We start from the raw sequence: 21454 nt of genomic DNA, 5'->3' as shown, positions 1-21454 counted from the left end.
CGGGCCATGCACTTAGGAACCTTTTAGTCTTCTCTTTCACGTTTGGCCAAGAGTTCGAAATTTATTTTTTTATGCCATAGTTAACAGTAATCAGCAGGAAACTAAAGAACTGAAAAGTTAGAGAGCAGCCAGTCCTTCAAAGCAAGACCCTGTTAAGGTCCTAGGCCTTGCCCGCAACAGTATCCCCATCTCCTCCTCTTCCCTCGTATGTTACAGCACCAGTCCTGAGTCACAACTGAGTTGTAACCAGTAGAGGTTCTTAATTAATACTGGTGTTATTTTAGGGTTGTCAGATTTAGGAAATAAAAATATAGGGCGCCTAGTTAAATTTGAATTTCAGATAAACAATGAATAATTTTTTTTCAGTCCCCTTGCAGTATGTGGGACATACTTGAGCAAAAAACTATTTGTTTATGTGAAACTTAGACTCAACTGGTACACTGTATGTTATCTGGAAACCCTATTTATTTCCATTCATTGTATATCAGGCTCTAGGCATTCAGAAATTAGTAAAGAGCCCCCGAGGGGCTCAAAATCCAATTGCGCAGGTGAGAAGAAGGGATGTGAGGAGCAGGAACACCAGAGAGGAAACCACTGCCGTCATCTAGGTGTCTGATGATGCGAAGCTGAACCAGACAGCAGGCGTGCACAGCGTGTTTTATTTCTCTGTTAGTGCCGGGCAGGGTCATCCATCAGCTTAGGCCTGAATGCTCTCAGGTAAACAATGCCTATGGATGCCATTGAAAACCTAAGAAGGGGGTGATGGGAAAGGAGGGATGGGAAAATGAGAGAGTAATAAAAATGATAAAAAGAAATGATGGGGGGAATCAGAGAAAAAAGAGAGAGAGATATAAAGAAGTCGGGTCCATACATGGTCTTCAGGGGTTGGGGTGGAGGTGATGTGTCAAGGAAAGAACCCCCAGAACTCTCTGTGCAGATCACGGCGCTGTGTTACCTTGAAAAACTCACAAGCTCTTTGGACGTCACTTTTCTTATTTCATACAAATGGAGCTGGGTTAGGTAGTCTCTAACGTGATCTGATTCTAGAAGCAACTCAGTGGAATCCTTAATCCTAGGTTTGCTGTCTTTGAGGAGGGCCTTTTTTTTTTTTTTTTTTTCCCCGGTACACGGGCCTCTCACTGTTGTGGCCTCTCCCGTTGCGGAGCACAGGCTCTGGACGCGCAGGCTCAGCGGCCATGGCTCACAGGCCCAACCGCTCCGCAGCATGTGGGATCTTCCCGGACCGGGGCACGAACCCGTGTCCCCTGCATCGGCAGGCGGACTCTCAACCACTGCGCCACCAGGGAAGCCCGAGGAGGGCTTTTAACATTCCAGATTTTAGTACCCATTCCTCCCATTCCCCCAGCTTTGCTTTCAGTCCTTATCGTCACTGTCTGGAGGCCAGGCCAGTGCCTTCAATCCTTTAGTTTGATTCCAACATTCAGTGTTTATTGGAATATCGTTGAAATGAAAATGAATTAGACTACCTCAAGGACACTTCTTTCTTTCTTTTTTGTTTCTTCTGGCATCACAGAAAGATTTTTATTACTTTTTATTGTTGTTAAATGAGAAGGAAAAAAATTTAAACGGTTCAAGTTTAAATGGATGGTTCTTAAGTAATCATTTGGAAGACCAATATATCATTTTACACTGTGAACTATGTGCCCATATGTGTGAACTGGAAACCACGGGGAAGGGACACTTATTTCTTAATTTTATTTTTCTTTGCATTAACCCCAGTGTAGATTAAAATAAAATAGTTGAAAAATAAATTCTTCTAACATACTTTAAAAACTTATTTTGTTCATTTTTAAAAAATTGGAATATAGTTGCTTTACAGTGTTATGTTTTTACTTTCTACTGTACAGCCAAGTGAGTCAGCTATAGTATGCATATATCCCCTCCTGTTTGGATTTCCTTCCCATTTAGGTCACTGCAGAGCATTGAGTAGAGTTCCCTGCGCTATACAGTAGGTTCTCATTAGTTATCTATTTTATACATATTATATCAATAGTGTTTATATGTCAATCCCCATCTCCCAATTCATCCCACCCCCCCTTCCCCCTTTGTATCCATACATTTGTTCTCTTCGTCTGTGTCTGCTTTGGAAATAAAATCATCTATACCATTTTTTTTAGATTCCACATACACGTGTTAGTATACGATACTTGTTTTTCTCTTTCTGACTTACTTCACTCTGTATGATCGTCTCTGTGTCCATCCACATCTCTGCAAATGACCCAATTTCGTTCCTTTTAATGGCTGAGTAATATTCCATTGTATATGTGTACCACATCTTTATCCATTCCTCTGTTGATGGACATTTAGGTTGCTTCCATGTCCTGGCTATTGTAAATAGTGCTGCGGTGAACATTGGGGTGCATATGTCTTTTTTTTTTTAACATCTTTATTGGAGTATAATTGCTCTCCAATGGGGTGTTAGTTTCTGCTTCTGCTTTATAACAAAGTCAATCAGCTATACATATACATACGTCCCCATATCTCATCCTTCTTGCGTCTCCCTCCCACACTCCCTATCCCACCCCTCTAGGTAGTCACAAAGCACAGAGCTGATCTCCCTGTGCTATGCGGCTGTTCCCACTAGCTATCTATTTCACATTTGGTAGTATATTTAAGTCCATGACACTCTCTCACTTCGTCTCAGCTTACACTTCCCCCTCTGTGTGTCCTCAAGTCCATTCTCTACTTCTGCGTCTTTGTACCTGTCCTGCCCCTAGGTTCTTCATAACCTTTTTTTTTTTTTTTTTTTTTAGTTTCCATATATCTGTGTTAGCATATGGTATTTGTTTTTCTCTTTCTGACTTACTTCACTCTCTATGACAGACTCTAGGTACATCCACCTCACTACAAATAACTCAATTTTGTTTCTTTTTATGGCTGAATAATATTCCATTGTATATATGTGCCACATGTTCTTTATCCATTCATCTGTCGATGGACACTTAGGTTGCTTCCATGTCCTGGCTATTGTAAATAGTGCTGCAATGAACATTGCGGTACATGACTCCTTTTGCATTATGGTTTTCTCAGAGTATATGCCCAGTAGTGGGATTGCTGGGTCGAATGGTAGTTCTATTTTTAGTTTTGTAAGGAACCTCCATACTGTTCTCCATAGTGCTTATATCAATTTATATTCCCACCAACAGTGCAAGAGGGTTCCCTTTTCTCCACACCCTCTCCAGCATTTATTGTTTGTAGATTTTTTGATGATGGCCGTTCTGACTGGTGTGAGGTGATACCTCATTGTAGTTTTGATTTGCATTTCTCTAATGATTAGTGATGTTGGGCATCCTTTCATGTGTTTGTTGGCAATCTGTATATCTTCTTTAGAGAAATGTCTGTTTAGGTCTTCTGCCCATTTTCGGATTGGGTTTTTTGTTTTTTTTTGATATTGAGCTACATGAGCTGCTTGTAAATATTGGAGATTAATCCTTTATCAGTTGCTTCATTTGCAAATATTTTCTCCCATTCTGAGGGTTGTCTTTTCATCTTGTTTATGTTTTCCTTTGCTGTGCAAAAGCTTTTAAGTTTCATTAGGTCCCATTTGTTTATTTTTGTTCTTATTTCCATTTCTCTAGAGGGTGGGTCTAAAAGGATCTTGCTGTGATTTATTTCATAGAGTGTTCTGCCTATGTTTTCCTCTAAGAGTTTAATTGTGTCTGGTCTTACAGTTAGGTTTGTAATCCATTTTGAGTTTATTTTTGTGTATGGTGTTAGGGAGTGTTCTAATTTCATTCTTTTACATATAGCTATGCAGTTTTCCCAGCAACACTTATTGAAGAGGCTGTCTTTTCTCCATTGTATATTCTTGCCTCCTTTATCGAAAATAAGGTGACCATATGTGCGTAGGTTTATCTCTGGGCTTTCTGTCCTGTTCCATTGACCTATTTCTGTTCTCGGGCCAGTACCATACTGTCTTGAGTATTGTACCCTTGTAGTACAGTCTGAAGTCCGGAAGCCTGATTCCTCCAGCTCCGTTTTTCTTTCTCAAGATTGCTTTGGCTATTCGGGGTCTTTTGTGTTTCCATAGAAATTGTGAAATTTTTTGTTCTACTTCTGTGAAAAATGCCATTGGTGGTTTGATAAGGGTTGCATTGAATCTGTAGATTGTTTTAGGTAATATAGTCATTTTAACAATGTTGATTCTTCCAATTCAAGAACAAGGTATATCTCTCCATCTGTTTGTATCCTCTTTAATTTCTTTCATCAGTGTCTTATAGTTTTCTGCATACAGGTCTTTTGTCTCTTTGGGTAGGTTTATTCCTAGGCATTTTATTCATTTTGTTGCAGTGGTAAATGGGAGTGTTTTCTTAATTTCTCTTTCAGATTTTTCATCATTAGTGTAGAGGAATGCAAGAGATTTCTGTTCATTAATTTTGTATCCTGCCACTTTACCAAATTCATTGATTAGCTCTAGTAGTTTTCTGGTAGAATCTATAGGATGCTCTATGTATAGTATCATGTCATCTGCAAACAGTGGCAGCTTTGCTTCTTCTTTTCCGATTTGGATTCCTTTTATTTCTTTTTCTTCTCTGATTGCTGTGGCTAAAACTTCCAAAACTATGTTGAATAATAGTGGTGAGAGTGGGCACCCTTGTCTTGTTCCTGATTTTAGAGGAAACGGTTTCAGTTTTTCACCATTGAGAATGATGTTGGCTGTGGGTTTGTCATATATGGCCTTTATTATGTTGAGGTAAGTTCCTTCTGTGCCTACTTTCTGGAGGTTTTTCATCATAAATGGGTGTTGAATTTTGTCGAAAGCTTTCTCTGCATCTACTGAAATGGTCATATGGTTTTTCTCCTTCAATTTGTTAATATGGTTTATCACATTGATTGATTTGCATATATTGAAGAATCCTTGCATTCCTGGGATAAACCCCACTTGATCATGGTGTATGATCCATTTAATGTGCTGTTGTATTCTGTTTGCTAGTATCTTGTTGAGGATTTTTGCATCTATGTTCATCAGTGATATTGGCCTGTAGTTTTCTTTTTCTGTGACATGTTTGTCTGGTTTTGGTGTCAGGGTGATAGTGGCCTCATAGAATGAGTTTGGGAGTGTTCCTCCCTCTGCTATATTTTGGAAGAGTTTGGAAGGATACGTGTTAGCTCTTCTCTAAATGTTTGATAGAATTTGCCTGTGAAGCCATCTGGTCCTGGGCTTTTGTTTGTTGGAAGATTTTTAATCACAGTCTCAATTTCAGGGCTTGTGATTGGTCTGTTTATATTTTCTATTTCTTCCTGGTTCAGTCTTGGAATGTTGTGCTTTTTTAAGGACTTGTCCATTTCTTCCAGGTTGTCCATTTTATTGGCATAAAGTTGCTTGTAGTAATCTCTCATGATCCTTTGTATTTCTGCAGTGTCAGTTGTTACTTCTCCTTTTTCATTTCTCATTCTATTGATTTGAGTCTTTTCTCTTTTTTTCTTGATGAGTCTGGCTAATGGTTTATCAATTTTGTTTATCTTCTCAAAGAACCAGCTTTTAGTTTTACTGAACCTTGCCATCGTTTCCTTCATTTCTTTTTCATTTATTTCTGATCTGATCTTTATGATTTCTTTCCTTCTGCTAACTTTGGGGTTTTTTTGTTCTTCTTTTTCTAATTGCTTTAGGTGTAAGGTTAGGTTGTTTATTTGAGATGTGTCCTGTTTCTTAAGGTAGGATTGTATTGCTATAAACTTCCCTCTTAGAACTGCTTTTGCTGCATCCCATAGGTTTTGGGTCGTTGTGTTTTCATTGTCATTTGTTTCTAGGTATTTTTTGATTTTCTCTTTAATTTCTTCAATGATCTCTTGGTTATTAAGTAGTGTGTTGTTTAGCCTCCATGTGTTTGTATTTCTTACAGATTTTTTCCTGTAATTGATCCCTTGTCTCATAGCATTGTGGTCAGAAAAGATACTTGATACGATTTCAATTTTCTTAAATTTACCAAGGCTTGATTTGTGACCCAAGATATGATCTATCCTGGAGAATGTTCCATGAACACTTGAGAAGAAAGTGTATTCTGTTGTTTTTGGATGGAATGTCCTACAAATATCAATTAAGTCCATCTTGTGTAATGTATCATTTAAAGCTTGTGTTTCCTTATTTATTTTCATTTTGGATGATCTGTCCATTGTTGAAAGTGGGGTGTTAAAGTCCCCTACTATGTTTGTGTTACTGTCGATTTCCCCTTTTGTGGCTGTTAGCATTTGCCTTATGTATTGAGGTGCTCCTATGCTGGGTGCATAAATATTTACAGTTGTTATATCTTCTTCTTGGATCGATTCCTTTATCATTATGTAGTGTCCTTCTTTGTCTCTTGTAATAGTCTCTATTTTAAAGTCTATTTTGTCAGATATGAGAATTACTACTCCAGTTTTCTTTTGATTTCCATTTGCATGGAATATCTTTTTCCATCCCCTCACTTTCAGTCTGTAGGTGTCCCTAGTCTGAAGTGGGTCTCTTGTAGACAGCATATATGTGGGTCTTGTTTTTGTATCCATTCAGCCAGTCTGTGTCTTTTGGTTGGAGCATTTATCCATTTACATTCAAGGTAGTTATTGATATGTATGTTCCTATTACCATTTTCTTAATTGTTTTGGGTTTGTTATTGTAGGTCTTTTCCTTCTCTTGCGTTTCCTGCCTAGAGAAGTTCCTTTAGCACTTGTTGTAACGCTGGGGTGGTGGTGCTGAATTTTCTTAGCTTTTGCTTGTCTGTAAAGCTTTTAATTTCTGTGTCGAATCTGAATGAGATCTTTGCTAGGTAGAGTAATCTTGGTTGTAGGTTTTTCCCTTTCATCACTTTAAATATGTCCTGCCACTCCCTTCTGGCTTGCAGAGTTTCTGCTGAAAGATCAGCTGTTAACCTTACGGGGATTCCCTTGTATGTTATTTGCTGTTTTTCCCTTGCTGCTTTTAATATTTTTTCTTTGTATTTAATTTTTGATAGTTTGATTAATATGTGTCTTGGTGTGTTTCTCCTTGGATTTATCCTGTATGGGATTCTCTGTGCTTCCTGGACTTGATTAACTATTTCTTTTCCCATATTAGGGACATTTTCAACTATAATCTCTTGAAGTATTTTCTCCGTCCCTTTCTTTTTCTCCTCTTCTTCTAGGACCCCTATATTTCGAATGTTGGTGCGTTTAATGTTGTCCCAGAGGTCTCTGAGACTGTCCTCAATTCTTTTCATTCTTTTTTCCTTATTCTGCTCTGCAGCAGTTTATTCCACTACTTTATCTTCCAGGTCACCTATCCGTTCTTCTGCCTCAGTTATTCTTCTATTGATTCCTTCTCGAGAATTTTTAATTTCATTTATTGTGTTGTTCATCATTGTTTGTTTGCTCTTTACATCTTCTAGGTCCTTGTTAAATGTTTCTTGTATTTTCTGCATTCTATTTCCAAGAGTTTGAGTCATCTGTACTATCGTTACTCTGAATTGTTTTTCAGGTAGACTGCCTGTTTCCTCTTCATTTGTTTGGTCTGGTGGTTTTTTGCCTTGCTCCTTCATCTGCTGTGTGTTTCTCTGTCTTCTCATTTTGCTTATCTTACTGTGTTTGCGGTCTCCTTTTTGCAGGCTGCAGGTTCGTAGTTTCTGTTGTTTTTGGTGTTTGTCCCTAGTGGCTAAGGTTGTTTCAGTGGGTTGTGTAGGCTTCCTGTTGGAGGGGACTAGTGCCTGTGTTCTGGTGGATGAGGCTGGATCTTGTCTTTCTGGTGGGCAGGTCCACGTCTGGTGGTGTGTTCTGGGGTGTCTGTGACCTTATTATGATTTTAGGCAGCCTCTCTGTTTATGGTTGGCGTTGTGTTCCTGTCTTGCTAGTTGTTTGGCATAGGGTGTCCAGCACTGTAGCTTGCTGGTCATTGAGTGGAGTTGGGTCGTAGCGTTGAGATGGAAATCTCTGGGGAGTTTTCACCGTTTGATATTACATGGAGCCGGGATGTCTCTGGCGGACCAATGTCCTGGGTTTGGCTCTCCCACCTCAGAGGCACAGGCCTGACACCCAGCTGGAGCACCAAGACCCTGTCAGCACACGGCTCCGAAATAAAGGGAGAGAGAAAGCAAGAAAAAAAGATAAAATAAAGTATTAAAATAAAAAATAATTATTAAAAATAAAAAAAATTTAAAGTAATAAAAAAAAGAAATAAAAAAAGAAAGAAGAGAGGAGCCAAACCAAAAAACAAATCCACCAATGATAAGAAGTGCTAAAAACTGTACTAAAAACAAAAACAAAATAATGGAGAGACAGAACCCTAGGACAAATGTTAAAAGCAAAGCTATACAGACAAAATCACACAAAGAAGCATACACACTCAAACAAAAAAGAGAAAAAGGGATAAAAATATATATATATCATTGTTCCCAAAGTCCACCTCCTCAATTTGGGATGATTCGTTGTCTATTCAGGTATTCCACAGATGCAGGGAACAGCAAGTTGATTGTGGAGATTTAATCCGCTGCTCCTGAGGCTTCTGGGAGAGATTTCCCTTTCTCTTCTTTGTTCGCACAGCTCCCAGGGGCTCAGCTTTGGATTTGGCCCCGCCTCTGCGTGTAGGTCACCTGAGGGCATCTGTTCTTCCCTCAGACAGGATGAGGTTAAAGGACAGCTGATTTGGGGGCTCTGGCTCTCTCAGGCCTGGGGGAAGGAGGGGTACGGATGCCAGGTGAGCCTGCGGTGGCAGAGTACGGCATGACGTTGCAACAGCCTGAGGCACGCCATGTGTTCTCCCGGGGAAGTTGTCCCTGGATCACGGGACCCTGGCAGTGGCGGGCTGCACAGGCTCGCAGGAGGGGAGGTGTGGATAGTGACCTGTGCTTCCACACAGGCTTCTTGGTGGTAGCAGCAGCAGCCTTAGTGTCTCATGCCCGGCTCTGGGGTCCACGCTGATAGCCGCGGCTCTCACCCGTCTCTGGAGTTCCTTTAAGCAGCACTCTTAATCCCCTGTCCTCACGCACCCTGAAACAGTGGTCTCTTGCCTCTTAGGCAGGTCCAGACTTTTCCCGGAGTCCCTCCCTGCTGGCTGTGGCGCACTAGCCCTCTTCAGGCTGTGTTCACGCAGCCAACCCCCACCCTCCCCGGCGGGTGAGCAGACAAGCCTCTCGGGCTGGTGAGTGCCGATTGGCACCGATCCTCTGTGCGGGAATCTCTCTGCTTTGCCCTCCGCACCCCTGTTGCTGCGCTTTCCTCCGTGGCTCCGAAGCTTCCCCCTCCGTCTCTGCCAGTGAAGGGGCTTCATAGTGTGTGAAAACTTTTCCTCTTTCACAACTCCCTCCCACTGGTGCAGGTCCCGTCCCTATTCTCTTGTCTCTGTCTTGTCTTTTTTTTTTTTGCCCTACCCAGGTACGTGGGGACTTTCTTGCCTTTTGGGAGGTCTGAGGTCTTCTTCCAGCGTTCAGTAGGTGTTCTGTAGGAGTTATTCCACATGTAGATGTATTTCTGATGTATTTGTGGGGAGGAAGGTGATCTCCACGTCTTACTCTTCCGCCATCTTGAAGGTCTCCCTTACATGTTTCTTTCTGAATTATGGTTTTCTCTGGGTATATGCCCAGTAGTGGGATTGCTGGGTCATATGGTAGTTCTAATTTTAGTTTTTTAAAATTAATTAATTAATTAATTTATTTATTTATTTTTGGCTGCGTTGGGTCTTCGTTTCTGTGCAAGGGCTTTCTCTAGTTGGGGCTAGTGGGGGCCACTCTTCATTGCGGTGCGCGGGCTGCTCACTATCGCGGCTTCTCTTGTTGTGGAGCACAGGCTCCAGATGCGCAGGCACAGTAGTTGTGGCTCACGGGCCCAGCTGCTCTGTGGCATGTGGGATCCTCCCAGACCAGGGCTCGAACCCGTGTCCCCTGCATTGGCAGGCAGATTCTCAACCACTGCACCACCAGGGAAGCCCTAGTTTTAGTTTCTTAAGAAATCTCCATACTGTTGTACATAGTGGCTATACCAATTTACATTGCCACCAACAGTGTAGGAGGGTTCCCTTTTCACCACACCCTCTCCAGCATTTATCGTTAATAGATTTTTTGATGGTGGCCATTCTGAGTGTTGTGAGATGATATCTCATTGTAGGTTTGATTTGCATTTCTCTAATGATTAGTGATGTTGAGCATCTTTTCATGTGTTTGTTCGCAATCTGTGTATCTTCTTTGGAGAAATGTCTATTTAGGTCTTCTGCCCTTTTTCGATTGGGTTGTTTCTTTTATTTATTTTTGATAATTTGTGTTTGAAGGAATAAAATAGAAGGCTTAGGGCTATAGCCTCATATATTTAAATATATTAATAGAGATAGTTTGTGACTTTATAAATACCTGGATGCATTTTCTTCTAGCTATATAGACTCTTTACAGTACTGTTCTGTGGTGAGGAGTGATGCTGGTGGTTACTTGTAGTCATGATACATTTTCATAGCACGCAACTAGCATTACCTATTTAATAATGTTAGCTACTTAATAATCCATTTAAAACCTGGGCTATAAATCAGAAGTGGCTGCCATCATAAAGGAAGATTTAATGGATGCAAATTTATTATTTTGTACCGTGGTTTTTAACCATTTTTAGATCTTGGAAGTCTTTTGGAAATCTTGTGAAGTCAGCTGGATCTTTTCCCCAGTTGGGCTCACACATGCAAAGTGTTGCAGGAAATTCAGGAGATTTAGAGGATTCCCCTCTCCCCCGCCCCTTTCCCCCAGCCCATTCAAGGATGACCCAATTTTAAACTCATGATTTTGGAGCTCAAATGTATACTTAAAGTGGTCCCGTCATTCAGTCCTTCAACCATTCATTCATGAGCTAGACTCTAGGCATTGTGAGCAGCACTAATTTTTAACTCTCCTGACGGTAATAATCTTGTTCAAATTCAAGAGCGCATTTTCATCTTGAAATTAAAAGTATAACTCACATACTGCATGTCGATACCTTATGCTTTTTATGGATTGAGGACTAATTTGGTGTCTCCCAAGAGGATAAACAGCAACTACTGAGTTTTATCCATATTTCTCTTGCTTTAATACAGCTTTTCTTAATTTCCCTTTAGTTATCCATTTTCATTCTTATCTTTGTAATTAGTTACACCGTTATAGTCACATCATCTTTCCCCCTAAATCTTTATTTCTAACATTTCTTTGTGCTTCAATATAGCAATCATCTTCAGTGCTACACAGTGTTCTACTAAATAGATATACGTCTCTAATGTTGGACATAAAGGTTATTTCCAGTTTTACACTCTTTGGAGAATGTTGCAAATGACTGCTTTAAGTAGTTTTTTCAGTCTTGTCTTAGATTAGTTTCTTAGGATAGATTCTCAAGGATGAGAGCAATGGTTCATTCATTCATGACATTTTTATTAAGCACCTGTTACGTGCTAGGCACGGTCAAAGGCTTGGCCTTTTCCATGACACTTGATTTGCTTTGACATTCTTTCCATTTGTGATAGAGAACTACTTCACCAGTTGAGTTGACTATTAATTGTCCAGCCTAATAGATCCTTGCTTCCTCATTACTCATGGTGAATGCTTAGTAGTACACTAAATGTTTAGAAGTATATTAAAGCGTTGTAAGGAAGGCAGATCTGAAGATATGGCAGTGTGTGGCTCAGTGAGATGTACATGCCTTTAGAACTATTTGCTGTTTGGATTATTTACACAATTCAGCATTCTTTTGATGTGATGATAATTGAGAAATGAAGCTTTGACCAAGAGAGGTTTAGAACACTGTGCAGAGTTAAACATCTTAGGTTAGATAATCACTAAATCACTCAAAAATTTAAATTTGGTTAAAGGAAAACCAAAACATACAGTTTTATTATATATCCAAACCTTTATTTTGTGAACATTTATTGGATGCCCCATATGTGCCAAGAAAACAAATGTGAATATGACATTGCATATTCCTAATTAGCGGGAAGAGACATATATGGAAACAAATACTTGCTGCAGCCCATGATGGGCACATAAGAGTGTTAATGTGTCAGAGAGTTCAGAGAAACAGAAGATTGTGTCCTTTTACCCAGATTTTTTTTGTTGTTGTTGTTTTTCCCGGTACGTGGGCCTCTCACTGTTGTGGCCTCTCCCGTTGCGGAGCACAGGCTCCGGACGCGCAGGCTCAGCGGCCATGGCTCACGGGCCCAGCCGCTCCGCGGCATGTGGGATCTTCGTGGACCAGGGCACGAACCCGTGTCCCCTGCATCGGCAGGCGGACTCTCAACCACTGCGTCACCAGGGAAGCCCGATTTTTGCTCTTTTGATTACAGTATGACTGGCTGGTTGAAGAGAAGTCATTGGTTGATGATTATTTGAAAAGTCACCAGTTTCTTTGTAAACATAATTTTTAATAATCATTGGAAGGAACCAAAGTAAAATAATATGAATGTGCATGCTGTAATTAGCCATAGCAAAAATGTTCTAATACGATAATTTTTTTTTTCAGTCATCTAAGCTAAAGGAGAGCCAAAGAGGTAGTCTGCCCACTTTTCTAGAACACTATAGTGGAGCCTGACAGCTCCACTATAGTGTTAGTATAGTAACCAGCAGCTATGACTGGGTTCAGTCATAGCTGCTGGTTACTAATGGTAACCTCAGATCTCCACATCCATGCTTCTCGTTCCTCAGCGGTAAATTGGGGAATGACAGTACCCACTTCAGTGCTGCTCTGTGCTCATCTTAGTCCACCTCAGAACAACACTTGCTGCTGTTGTCCTCTTTTTCCTTCTTAAGACACTCTTCTCTCCTAGCTCCTAAGACCCCCCTACTCTACTGTTTTCTTCTCCTACCTCCTACTCCTTTTCATTTGCCTATTTTGGCCTTTTTTTTTTTTTTTCCCTGTCTGGTTTCTAAATGTTGGATACTTCAGGGTCCTTTCCCTTCTTTCTATTCATTCCTTTCCAAGGAGATCCCTTAGTCCCATGGCTTTAAATATCGTCTGCATGCTGCTGAGTCCCTGTATGTCTCCAGTCCTGACCTGTCCAGCTCTGAGGTACAGATTCATGTGTCTGATTGGCTCCTGGATATTGCTCCTTTAACATATTTCTAACTGGATCTCTGGATCTCCCCACCAAGGCAAGGAAACAAAGAAAACTTCCCTTTCCCAGTCATCTCCATCTTTGGTAAATGACCTTATATCTGTGACTCATCCTTGAATCTTTCCTTTCGTTCACCCCATACATCCAAGCCAGCAGCAAATACTACCTCCAGAATATATTTTGAATCATTCTATTTCTGTCTTCTCTGCTAGCCATCATCATATCTTGCCACTTCCACAGACTTCTAACTTGTACCCTTCCTGTCTGTTCTATACATAGCTGCCAGAGTGATTTTTTTTTTTTTTTAAAGTAAAAATCAAACCATGTCACTTCCCTGTTTAGATCCACTGGTGTCTTCCCATTGAGCTTAGAATAAAATCAAATCTTCTTTCCAGAGCTTACACATCTGGGTTTAATTTCCATATCTAGAAAATAGGGATAATCATGACTTTACCTAGAATATGAACTCCTGGAAGGCACAGATTTTTCTCTGCTTTGTTCATTGCTATTGTCCCAGTGCCCAGAACAGTGTGTGCACATAATGGGCACTTAATAATTATTTGTTGAATGAGTAAACACATTCAGATTATATGGGCCTCCAGAAGCCTTTCTTTTTCCCTCTTTCAGAGCAACATATCATAGCTTCATATTTTCTACTTTATACAGAAAGTCCAGCAAAGGCTTCTGGTGCAATCTCTCCCCCCCGTGCCTCCTTTTTTTTTCCTGGCCCACAGCGGTGGCTTGCAGGATCTTAGTTCCCCAACCAGGGATTGAACCCGGGCCCTCCTCAGTGAAAGCTCAGAGTCCTAACCACTGGACCACCAGGGAATTCCCTCCCCACCCCTGTTTTATTTTTTAGATCTGAGGATACATTTGGGTCATTAGGAGAGGATAGATAAGTAATAGATCAAGAAACAGAATAGAAATTGGAAGGAACCCTGCGTAGGTTACTGCAAAATAGTAGCAACAGCATTTTAAAAATAAGCATTTTACTATAGAAATCTTGGACTATATGCAGAAATAGTAGAATAGTATAATGCATCCTCGTCTCTTCATAGCCCAGTTTCAACAGTTATCAACTCATGGCCATTCTTTGAGCATCCAGGATTTAATCTGGAAATTTCCCATGGTAAAGAAATACCTGGTCTATAGAAATTTGTATTACAGATGTATCTTACCCTGGGCATTGTTACTATTTTGTAAACCAACTGAGAACAGATTAGATATGATTTTAAGAACTTCAGTTTCTGAAATATCTTTTCTGATTTGCTTTTTGTAGATGCCTGGAATTTTACTATTAGTATAACTGTAAATTTGCAAATCATGAATAAGCCTGAGAAGGGAAATACATGAAGCCCATTAACAGTTATTTATATTTAAGTGTAAACTGATTAATTAGGAGCACGCTTGACTGATAAGTAACGAAGCACAAGCTTTGATAGGAGGCATAAGATCACAGGGACCTGGGTGGGGGAGGCCTTATAAGGACTCCAAATACTGGTCAAGAGGGTGCTGCTCTGCTGTTTTCCATCTTTTCCTGGAGGTGGTTCTGGCCTCAAAGCCTATAGAAAGAGTTTTCCTTCCAGTCTGGTGGTGTTCCTGTCATCTGTCGTCTGGGTTCCCTTCTGCTGGCTGCAAAGACCTTGTGTAAGGCTGCTGAGGAGGTGATTCCATTCCAGCTAACTCTGCTGCTTGTTTATTTTTAGGTGTCTTGCAATATATTCAGAACTCTCCCTCCTAGTGACAGCAATGAATTTGATCCAGAAGAAGATGAACCTACCCTTGAGGCATCGTGGCCACACTTACAGGTACTTTGAACTACTATTTGTTATAAAAGAAAGATCCATTAACTCATTAGCTGATTAGATGGGAATTCCTTGAAGGCCTTATTCACCAAGAAATCAAATTAGAGTACATTACTGGAAAGCTAGAGAATGCTTTTTATGTTTCTTACTGTTGATAATTAGGATGCCAAAAGAATAAAATAATAAGCATTATAATGCTTTAGGGTGGGCCCTCCTGGGTTGCATGCTCAGCCAGTGATTTTATTAGCGCTTCTATGTGATCCTTCCTGCTGGAGGCTCAAACAAGAACAGAACTATTTTCCATTAATACTAGTTAGATGTGATTAGGTCACAGAGTACGTACCTCATTTTCAGCAGTTAGGTACCCGGGGGACTTTGAATGCCTGTCTTCAAGATAACCACGAATGTGTTTCTTTAGCCTGGAAGGGCAAAATCAAATTGCAATAGCTATTTCACAGTGTTGTAAGGAAGAGCAATAGCTGAGAAAAATCTTGTGCAAAGGCCAATTTTGCACTCTTGCACTGAGAAGGCCATGTTTTCCAATCATCCTCATGTGCCAGGACAGATTAGGACCACCCCTGCATCTCCTTTCCCATTTGTATCGTATTTACTTATCCATACCAGACCTTTTCCATCCTCCTTTCCTGGCTGCCTTCTTTCAAGGCCAGCATTTCTCAAATGAGTAGAACAAGGAAATGTGAGTGTAATGAACCTCAAAGCCATTTTTCCATTCAGTTAGAATGTCCTCAGAGGCTGTGTGACAGCTAGTGAGGAGGGAAGGGGTGGTAGAGAAGGAATATGACCATGTCCATTTTCACCCTAAGGCAGAAGTCACTGCATCTTTGTAGAAGTGTGCTCATGGTTACTAGTTGACTTTCTGAAGGGCAGAAAACTATGCAGCAGGGAGATAAGGCCTAGAGATATTCTAAGGGTTTATTTTTTTCCCCACTTCAGAATTATTGACATAAATTTGCAGCTTTCCCTGTCCTGCTTTGGAAGCTCAAGGTTGCTGCAGATATACATGTAATGCTCTTTCCCCTAGTTATGTGGAGAGCTTTCAGGGGCTGTGTTTTCTCAACTCTTACCTAGGCATGTAATACATATGTATTCCTGCTACCAATGCCAAAATACAGAGTAAATTAGTTAAAACATTGTAGTTGATTTACTATCTTAGATGTTTGATTTTTTTTTATAAGGTGCCAGACATACTATCTGTAATCTAAGAAATTTGCAAAACTACTTGTGCTTTTCATGGTGTATCCCAGATTATGACAAAAAATCCAAAAAGAAAACAAAAAATGGAATTACTGTTTTGAATGGATGGACTTTTTGTCATGTCTTATTCTTGATGCTTGGCACCAGTTCACAGAAGTGCAGTATAGTCTGGAAGAAATTTAAAAAACAAAGCAAACAAAAAAGATACTTTTCTCAGAAAAGTCCTGCATCTTGTGGTTGAAAAGACAGGGAAGGAGATGTCTTCAAAGCTTCAACTTGTTGTCTTGTCTACCTCCTGAAGAAGAGAGAGTAGACCATTCTTGCCATTTGCAGGAGCTTTTTGAATACTCTAAATCATGATCGCCATAGATATAAATTTCCCCTAAAGTATGATAAACTTTATCATACTCAATATTTAACTCAGTATTTCAGTTAATCCTTGCTAAGCTTAATGACTCTATAAAATATGGGTCTAAATTAATTTCTAAAGCTATTAAGCAGAATTCTGCCACCAAAAATCTTGAGCTTACACTGTGTCTTTACTACAGGAACATTAACCATTAGTTCATCTGCAATGCTTAAAACCAAAGCAACAGTGAGGAGTGATGCTGAGACCTGTACCCTTAATGGATCTGAAGTCACAAACTGTGTTCCAAAACAGGCTGGTTTCATCTGTGTTGACATCTTGTTTCAGCCTGTAGTCCTCTCTCCCCTTCTTTAGCTCAGGGGGAAACATGACATAGGCTGGATCAGGTAAAGAAGCCTGTAAGAGAAAAGAATGAATATATGTATATGTATAACAATCACTTTGCTGTACACCTGAAAGTAACATAACATTATGAATCAACTATACTCCAATAAAATTAAAATTAATTTAAAAAAAAAGAAATCTACTCTTAAAATTCACAAATGAACCTTCATTCATAGCAAAGGCCAAGTCAGAAGGCACTGTCTTTTGCTTTATGGAAGTATTTGTACTGGCTCCTGACTTGTCTCACGAATTCTGTGTTTTCTTTGTATATTCTGACTCCACAAATCAGTCACCTTTCCATTTTCACTAATAAGTGGTTTTAGTACTGGCAAGAGCCCTCGTTGAATGTTTAAGAAAACTTCTTTTCTGTTCGTGATAGGTCGTTCATGTCGTGGTGACCCATCACTAAATTCAACATTTTACTTTATGATTGATCCAACAATCGATTTTTCCAGACCCAAACAGCACTTTCTTCAGCCTTTTCACTTTTTCTTAACTCCAGCATTAGCAGTGTGCTGCTGATTCTGGCCCACATTTTGCAAGGAAGCACGGTGTTTATTACCAAATCTCTGACAATAGTAGAGAACAACAAAATCACATTATGGTTGTTGGGTGGTTGGCTAGGCTCCTTGCCTCACTGTCTGCTCCTGCACTCTCTGATTTTAATTGTGGCTCGTATAGAATTACTCATTACAACAAATCATGGATCTTTGAGGATATTTAAAAATAAGAAAAAGTATTAAATCTACAAATTTTTAGTTCACATATGTCAAAAGATCTACTGTATGTGTGTCATTTGATCTTTTCTATTATCTGCGTTGGTATCTTTTAAACTGGTATCCCATGGTTACCATGGTTATTTTTTGCGTATTTTTTGAAATTGGGTCTGTTTTTATAGTAGAATACAATTTTGTAGGACTTCCATTTACAATTAAGGGATTGTTTTTAATGCTTTACACTGGAGACTGAAAAACCAGAATACTAAAGTCTTTTTATTCGTGTTCCTTGAAGAATTCACTTATGTGACCTTGAAAAGTAATTTATCCTCTGCAGTCCCTAGTCCTTCCCTTTAGAAACTCAAGGGAGATTTTTGATTCTTAGGTAAAATCTGTCTTTTAAAGTAGAGAACATTTATGCTTATTAATTAATATGTCTGAAGTGTTTCCATCAAATTTTTTAAACCATAACTGCTTTCAAGGGACCAGAGGGGAGAGGACATTTTGCCAATCCCACTGGAAAGCCCTGCTTGCCCACAAGTCAGGCCTGGAAGATGAGAATCTCTCCACTTTGTAGGAATCAAAAGAGAGATGAAACCCCTGTTTATGGGTTATTTGAACAAGGCTGATGTTCTGTTTGTAAAACCAAGAGTTGAAAGATTAGTTTATTGGAAAAAGAACAATCCTTCTAGGGGGTATTTGAACTCAGGCATTATTATGACTAGAAGTACAACTTGGCAATGTTCAGATAACTGGGAAAGAAGTTTCTTCTGAATTCAGAGAGAAAAACATAGTTTTATAAAGAAGTAAAATCCTAATGTGAATACCTAATATTAAATGTTAGAGTCTGAAGTCACAAGGTCACTGTGTGACACATTTAGGTTAGTGGTATCTGTAAACCCTTAGGGGGGACCTGAGACCTAATTGTCAGCGGCCTGCAAGGTCAAAAGTAGTTTTATAATAATACTGTATTATTTGCTCCTTTCACTGTGTTGACATTTGCACTAATATTTGTAAAAGCAGTGGTGGTTGAAATTGCTGTTGTGTTAGCACAAATAAGGCAGTTGTGCCCAACTGGTCTAGTAGTCATATTCTTCACTGCCATGCACTTACAATTAAAAAAAAAAAAAAGCCAATTTCAATCAAGAATGTCCTTGAAGAAGCAGCAAAAATTATTAATTTTATTAAATCTTGACCTTTGAGTACACATTAAAGATAATATTCTTCATGATGAAATGGAAAGTATGCATAAAGCACATCTGCTGCATACTGAATAGTTGTCTTGTGCTAAAACATTTGTGTGATTGTTTGAGCTGCAAGCTAAACTAGCTGTTTTTTCATGAACTGTCATTTTTACTTGAAAGAATACCTGACAAACTATGGTTGTTCTGACTTGGGTATTTGGTGGATGTTTTCTCTAAAACAAACAAACAATTGTTTTACTACTGATAAAATTAAAGCATTGAAGAAAAATTTAGAATTAGAATTTTGAAAAGCTGTATCTTTCCTTTATCTGTTACCTTGAGCTTTACAGCTCCCCAAAGCTTAAAGCCTTTTTTTTATAAAGTTAGAGATATTAAGGAATGTGACTTTTATTGATACTATGTATGTATGTAATGAAATGTGTCAACATTTGAAAAATCTCCATAACTCAGTGAACCAATATTTTCCAGTTGGCCAATGAATGATGTTAGGCAGTCATGCATGGGTAAAGATCATCCAAAGTGCAAGAGAGATGATTGGAATTTAGTTTAATGGTATGAAAAATTCATTGATACAGTTTCAGATTCTACAACTGCAACTTTTCTTCAAGAAATGACTGTCAAGTTCTGGTGTAGTATCAAAGAAGAGTATCTACAATTATGTGAAGAAACTATGAACATACTCTCCCTTTTTCATACTAGTAGATTTGTGTGAAGCTTGATTTTCTTTATATACTTTAACCAAAACAGTATATTACGACAGCTTGAATATGGAGACAGATAAGATTCTGTCTTTTCTTTTTTTTTTTTTTTGCGGTAGGCGGCCCTCTCACTGTTGTGGCCTCTCCCGTTGCGGAGCACAGGCTCCGGACGCGTAGGTCAGCGGCCATGGCTCATGGCCATGCCGCTCTGCGGCATGTGGGATCCTCCCGGACCGGCGCACGAACCCGTGTCCCCTGCATCGGCAGGCGGACTCTCAACCACTGCGCCCCCAGGGAAGCCCAAGATTCTGTCTCTTCATATGCTGTTAAAGAGATTTACAAAAATAAAAAAGTGCTTCTCTTCCTAGTAACTTTTTTGGAAAATAAATTTGTTTTTCACAAAAATATGTTAGTTATGTTAACATGTGATATATTTTATTGTTCTAAAATAATAAATATATTAAATTTTCTCAATTTTTATTTCTACTTTCATATATATATCTCATGTAAACAGAAAGCTTTTTTGAGTCTTCAATAATTTTTCAGTGTAAAGGAGTGAGACTAAAAAGTTTGAGAATGCTATTTTAGGCAATAATGACAGTAATGACAGTGGTGATATGTGTTAACCACTGTGCAGAGGGCAATATATCTATAAAAAATCACATTAATCTCAGGGATTATCATCCCCATTATACAGTTGAAGCAAAAGACTTTTAGAGAAATTAACTTGCCTAGGGTCACACAGTTAGTAAGGGGTAGAGCTAGGTTTTCAACCCAGTGTCTACCTGTCTCTTGAAAGTCCTGGTTTTGATATACTGTTGTATACTACACCAGGATTTAATGTATACTTTAACATAGATTTATTTTGCAAAGAGCATAAACAGTGATCCCCCACGGTTTATTAAAACGGTTATTTGAGGTTGCCTCTGCAGATGAGAGTATTCTTACTCTTTGCAGATGAGAATATCCTGATACACCATCATATATTGCTTAGAGGAGTGTAAATTGCCATAAACTCTCTAAAAGGAAATTGGTAATGAATGTTGAAAATCCTGACGTGTTTGGATATCTTTTGATCTAACAATTCTACTTTTAGAAATATTTCCTCATGAAATAATTGAACACGTGCACACTGATGCATGTTATATAATGTACATTCTGGCATAATTTAATAGAGAAGTAATTTAAAAACTACTTAAGTGTCTAAGCATAGGATATTGGTTAAATTAATTATGAGTATTGGAATCATTCATTATAAATATGTATAATGGACTGCTTGTAGCTTGAGAATGATGGCTTAGATATTGTTGGCATAAATTGTCCACAATGTATTGTTTAGATGGTAAAAGTAGTTTTAAAACTATATTTTATATATATATATATAATTTATAGTACATTGGTATATTGTAGAAGTATAGAGAAAAATTGGGAGTTTTATACATTAAAGTGTTAACAGTGGTTAACTCTTAATGGTGAGATTATGGGATATTTTTATTTGCTCTCTTTGGCTGTGTTTCCAGATTTTACATTTAAAAAGTTAAAAATCACAACAGCAGCTGTGAGCTACAAGAAAGGCTGGCACTGCTAGTTGAATGATATTAAAACCTACTAAACCCCTTGTCAGTTTTAGTATTAGAGCTTTTTAAGGTTTTTGATACTATTCTCAGTGAATTATATTTTGAAATTAACGATGACCTATTTGTTGCAGCTTGTATATGAGTTTTTCATACGATTTTTGGAAAGCCAAGAATTCCAACCCAGCATTGCCAAAAAATACATAGATCAGAAATTTGTATTACAGGTAAGCACATTGTTGTGGTTGCATGTATTTGTTTTTCAGTTGATAACACTTTATCTCATTTTCTCTTGATGTTTGTTAACAAAATCTTACAGTGACAGTTATATCACCCTGTAAACAAATATATACACATAAGTTATTTTTCATTATTGCCCATTAAAAGTAATAGGTACCTCTTTAGTTTATTGTGCTGGAAATTAATTACATTTTAAACAACAAGGAATGCTAATGCCTAAATCCCTGCAGTTTTC

At 38.9% G+C, this 21454-nt stretch overlaps 1 protein-coding gene across 5 annotated transcripts in view; it reads left to right on the top strand.

Annotated features, from left to right (window-relative positions):
• PPP2R5E (protein phosphatase 2 regulatory subunit B'epsilon) overlaps positions 1-21454 on the top strand; it is a 157025-nt gene that overhangs the window by 91672 nt on the left and 43899 nt on the right. For 4 of the 5 annotated variants that reach the window (XM_004262114.4, XM_012531539.3, XM_049706400.1 and 1 more), the window contains 2 exons: positions 14722-14823; positions 21114-21206. In XM_004262114.4, the coding sequence (XP_004262162.1) occupies positions 14722-14823; positions 21114-21206 (195 nt within the window). The remainder of the gene's footprint in view (positions 1-14721; positions 14824-21113; positions 21207-21454) is intronic. The other variant, XM_033422219.2, reaches the window with a different exon arrangement.

Source organism: Orcinus orca, chromosome 2 (assembly GCF_937001465.1).
Source record: "Orcinus orca chromosome 2, mOrcOrc1.1, whole genome shotgun sequence".
NCBI classification, from domain to species: domain Eukaryota; kingdom Metazoa; phylum Chordata; class Mammalia; order Artiodactyla; family Delphinidae; genus Orcinus; species Orcinus orca.
The sequence above is the reverse complement of the archived record's forward strand: the minus strand, read 5'-3'. Positions and strand labels throughout refer to the sequence as shown.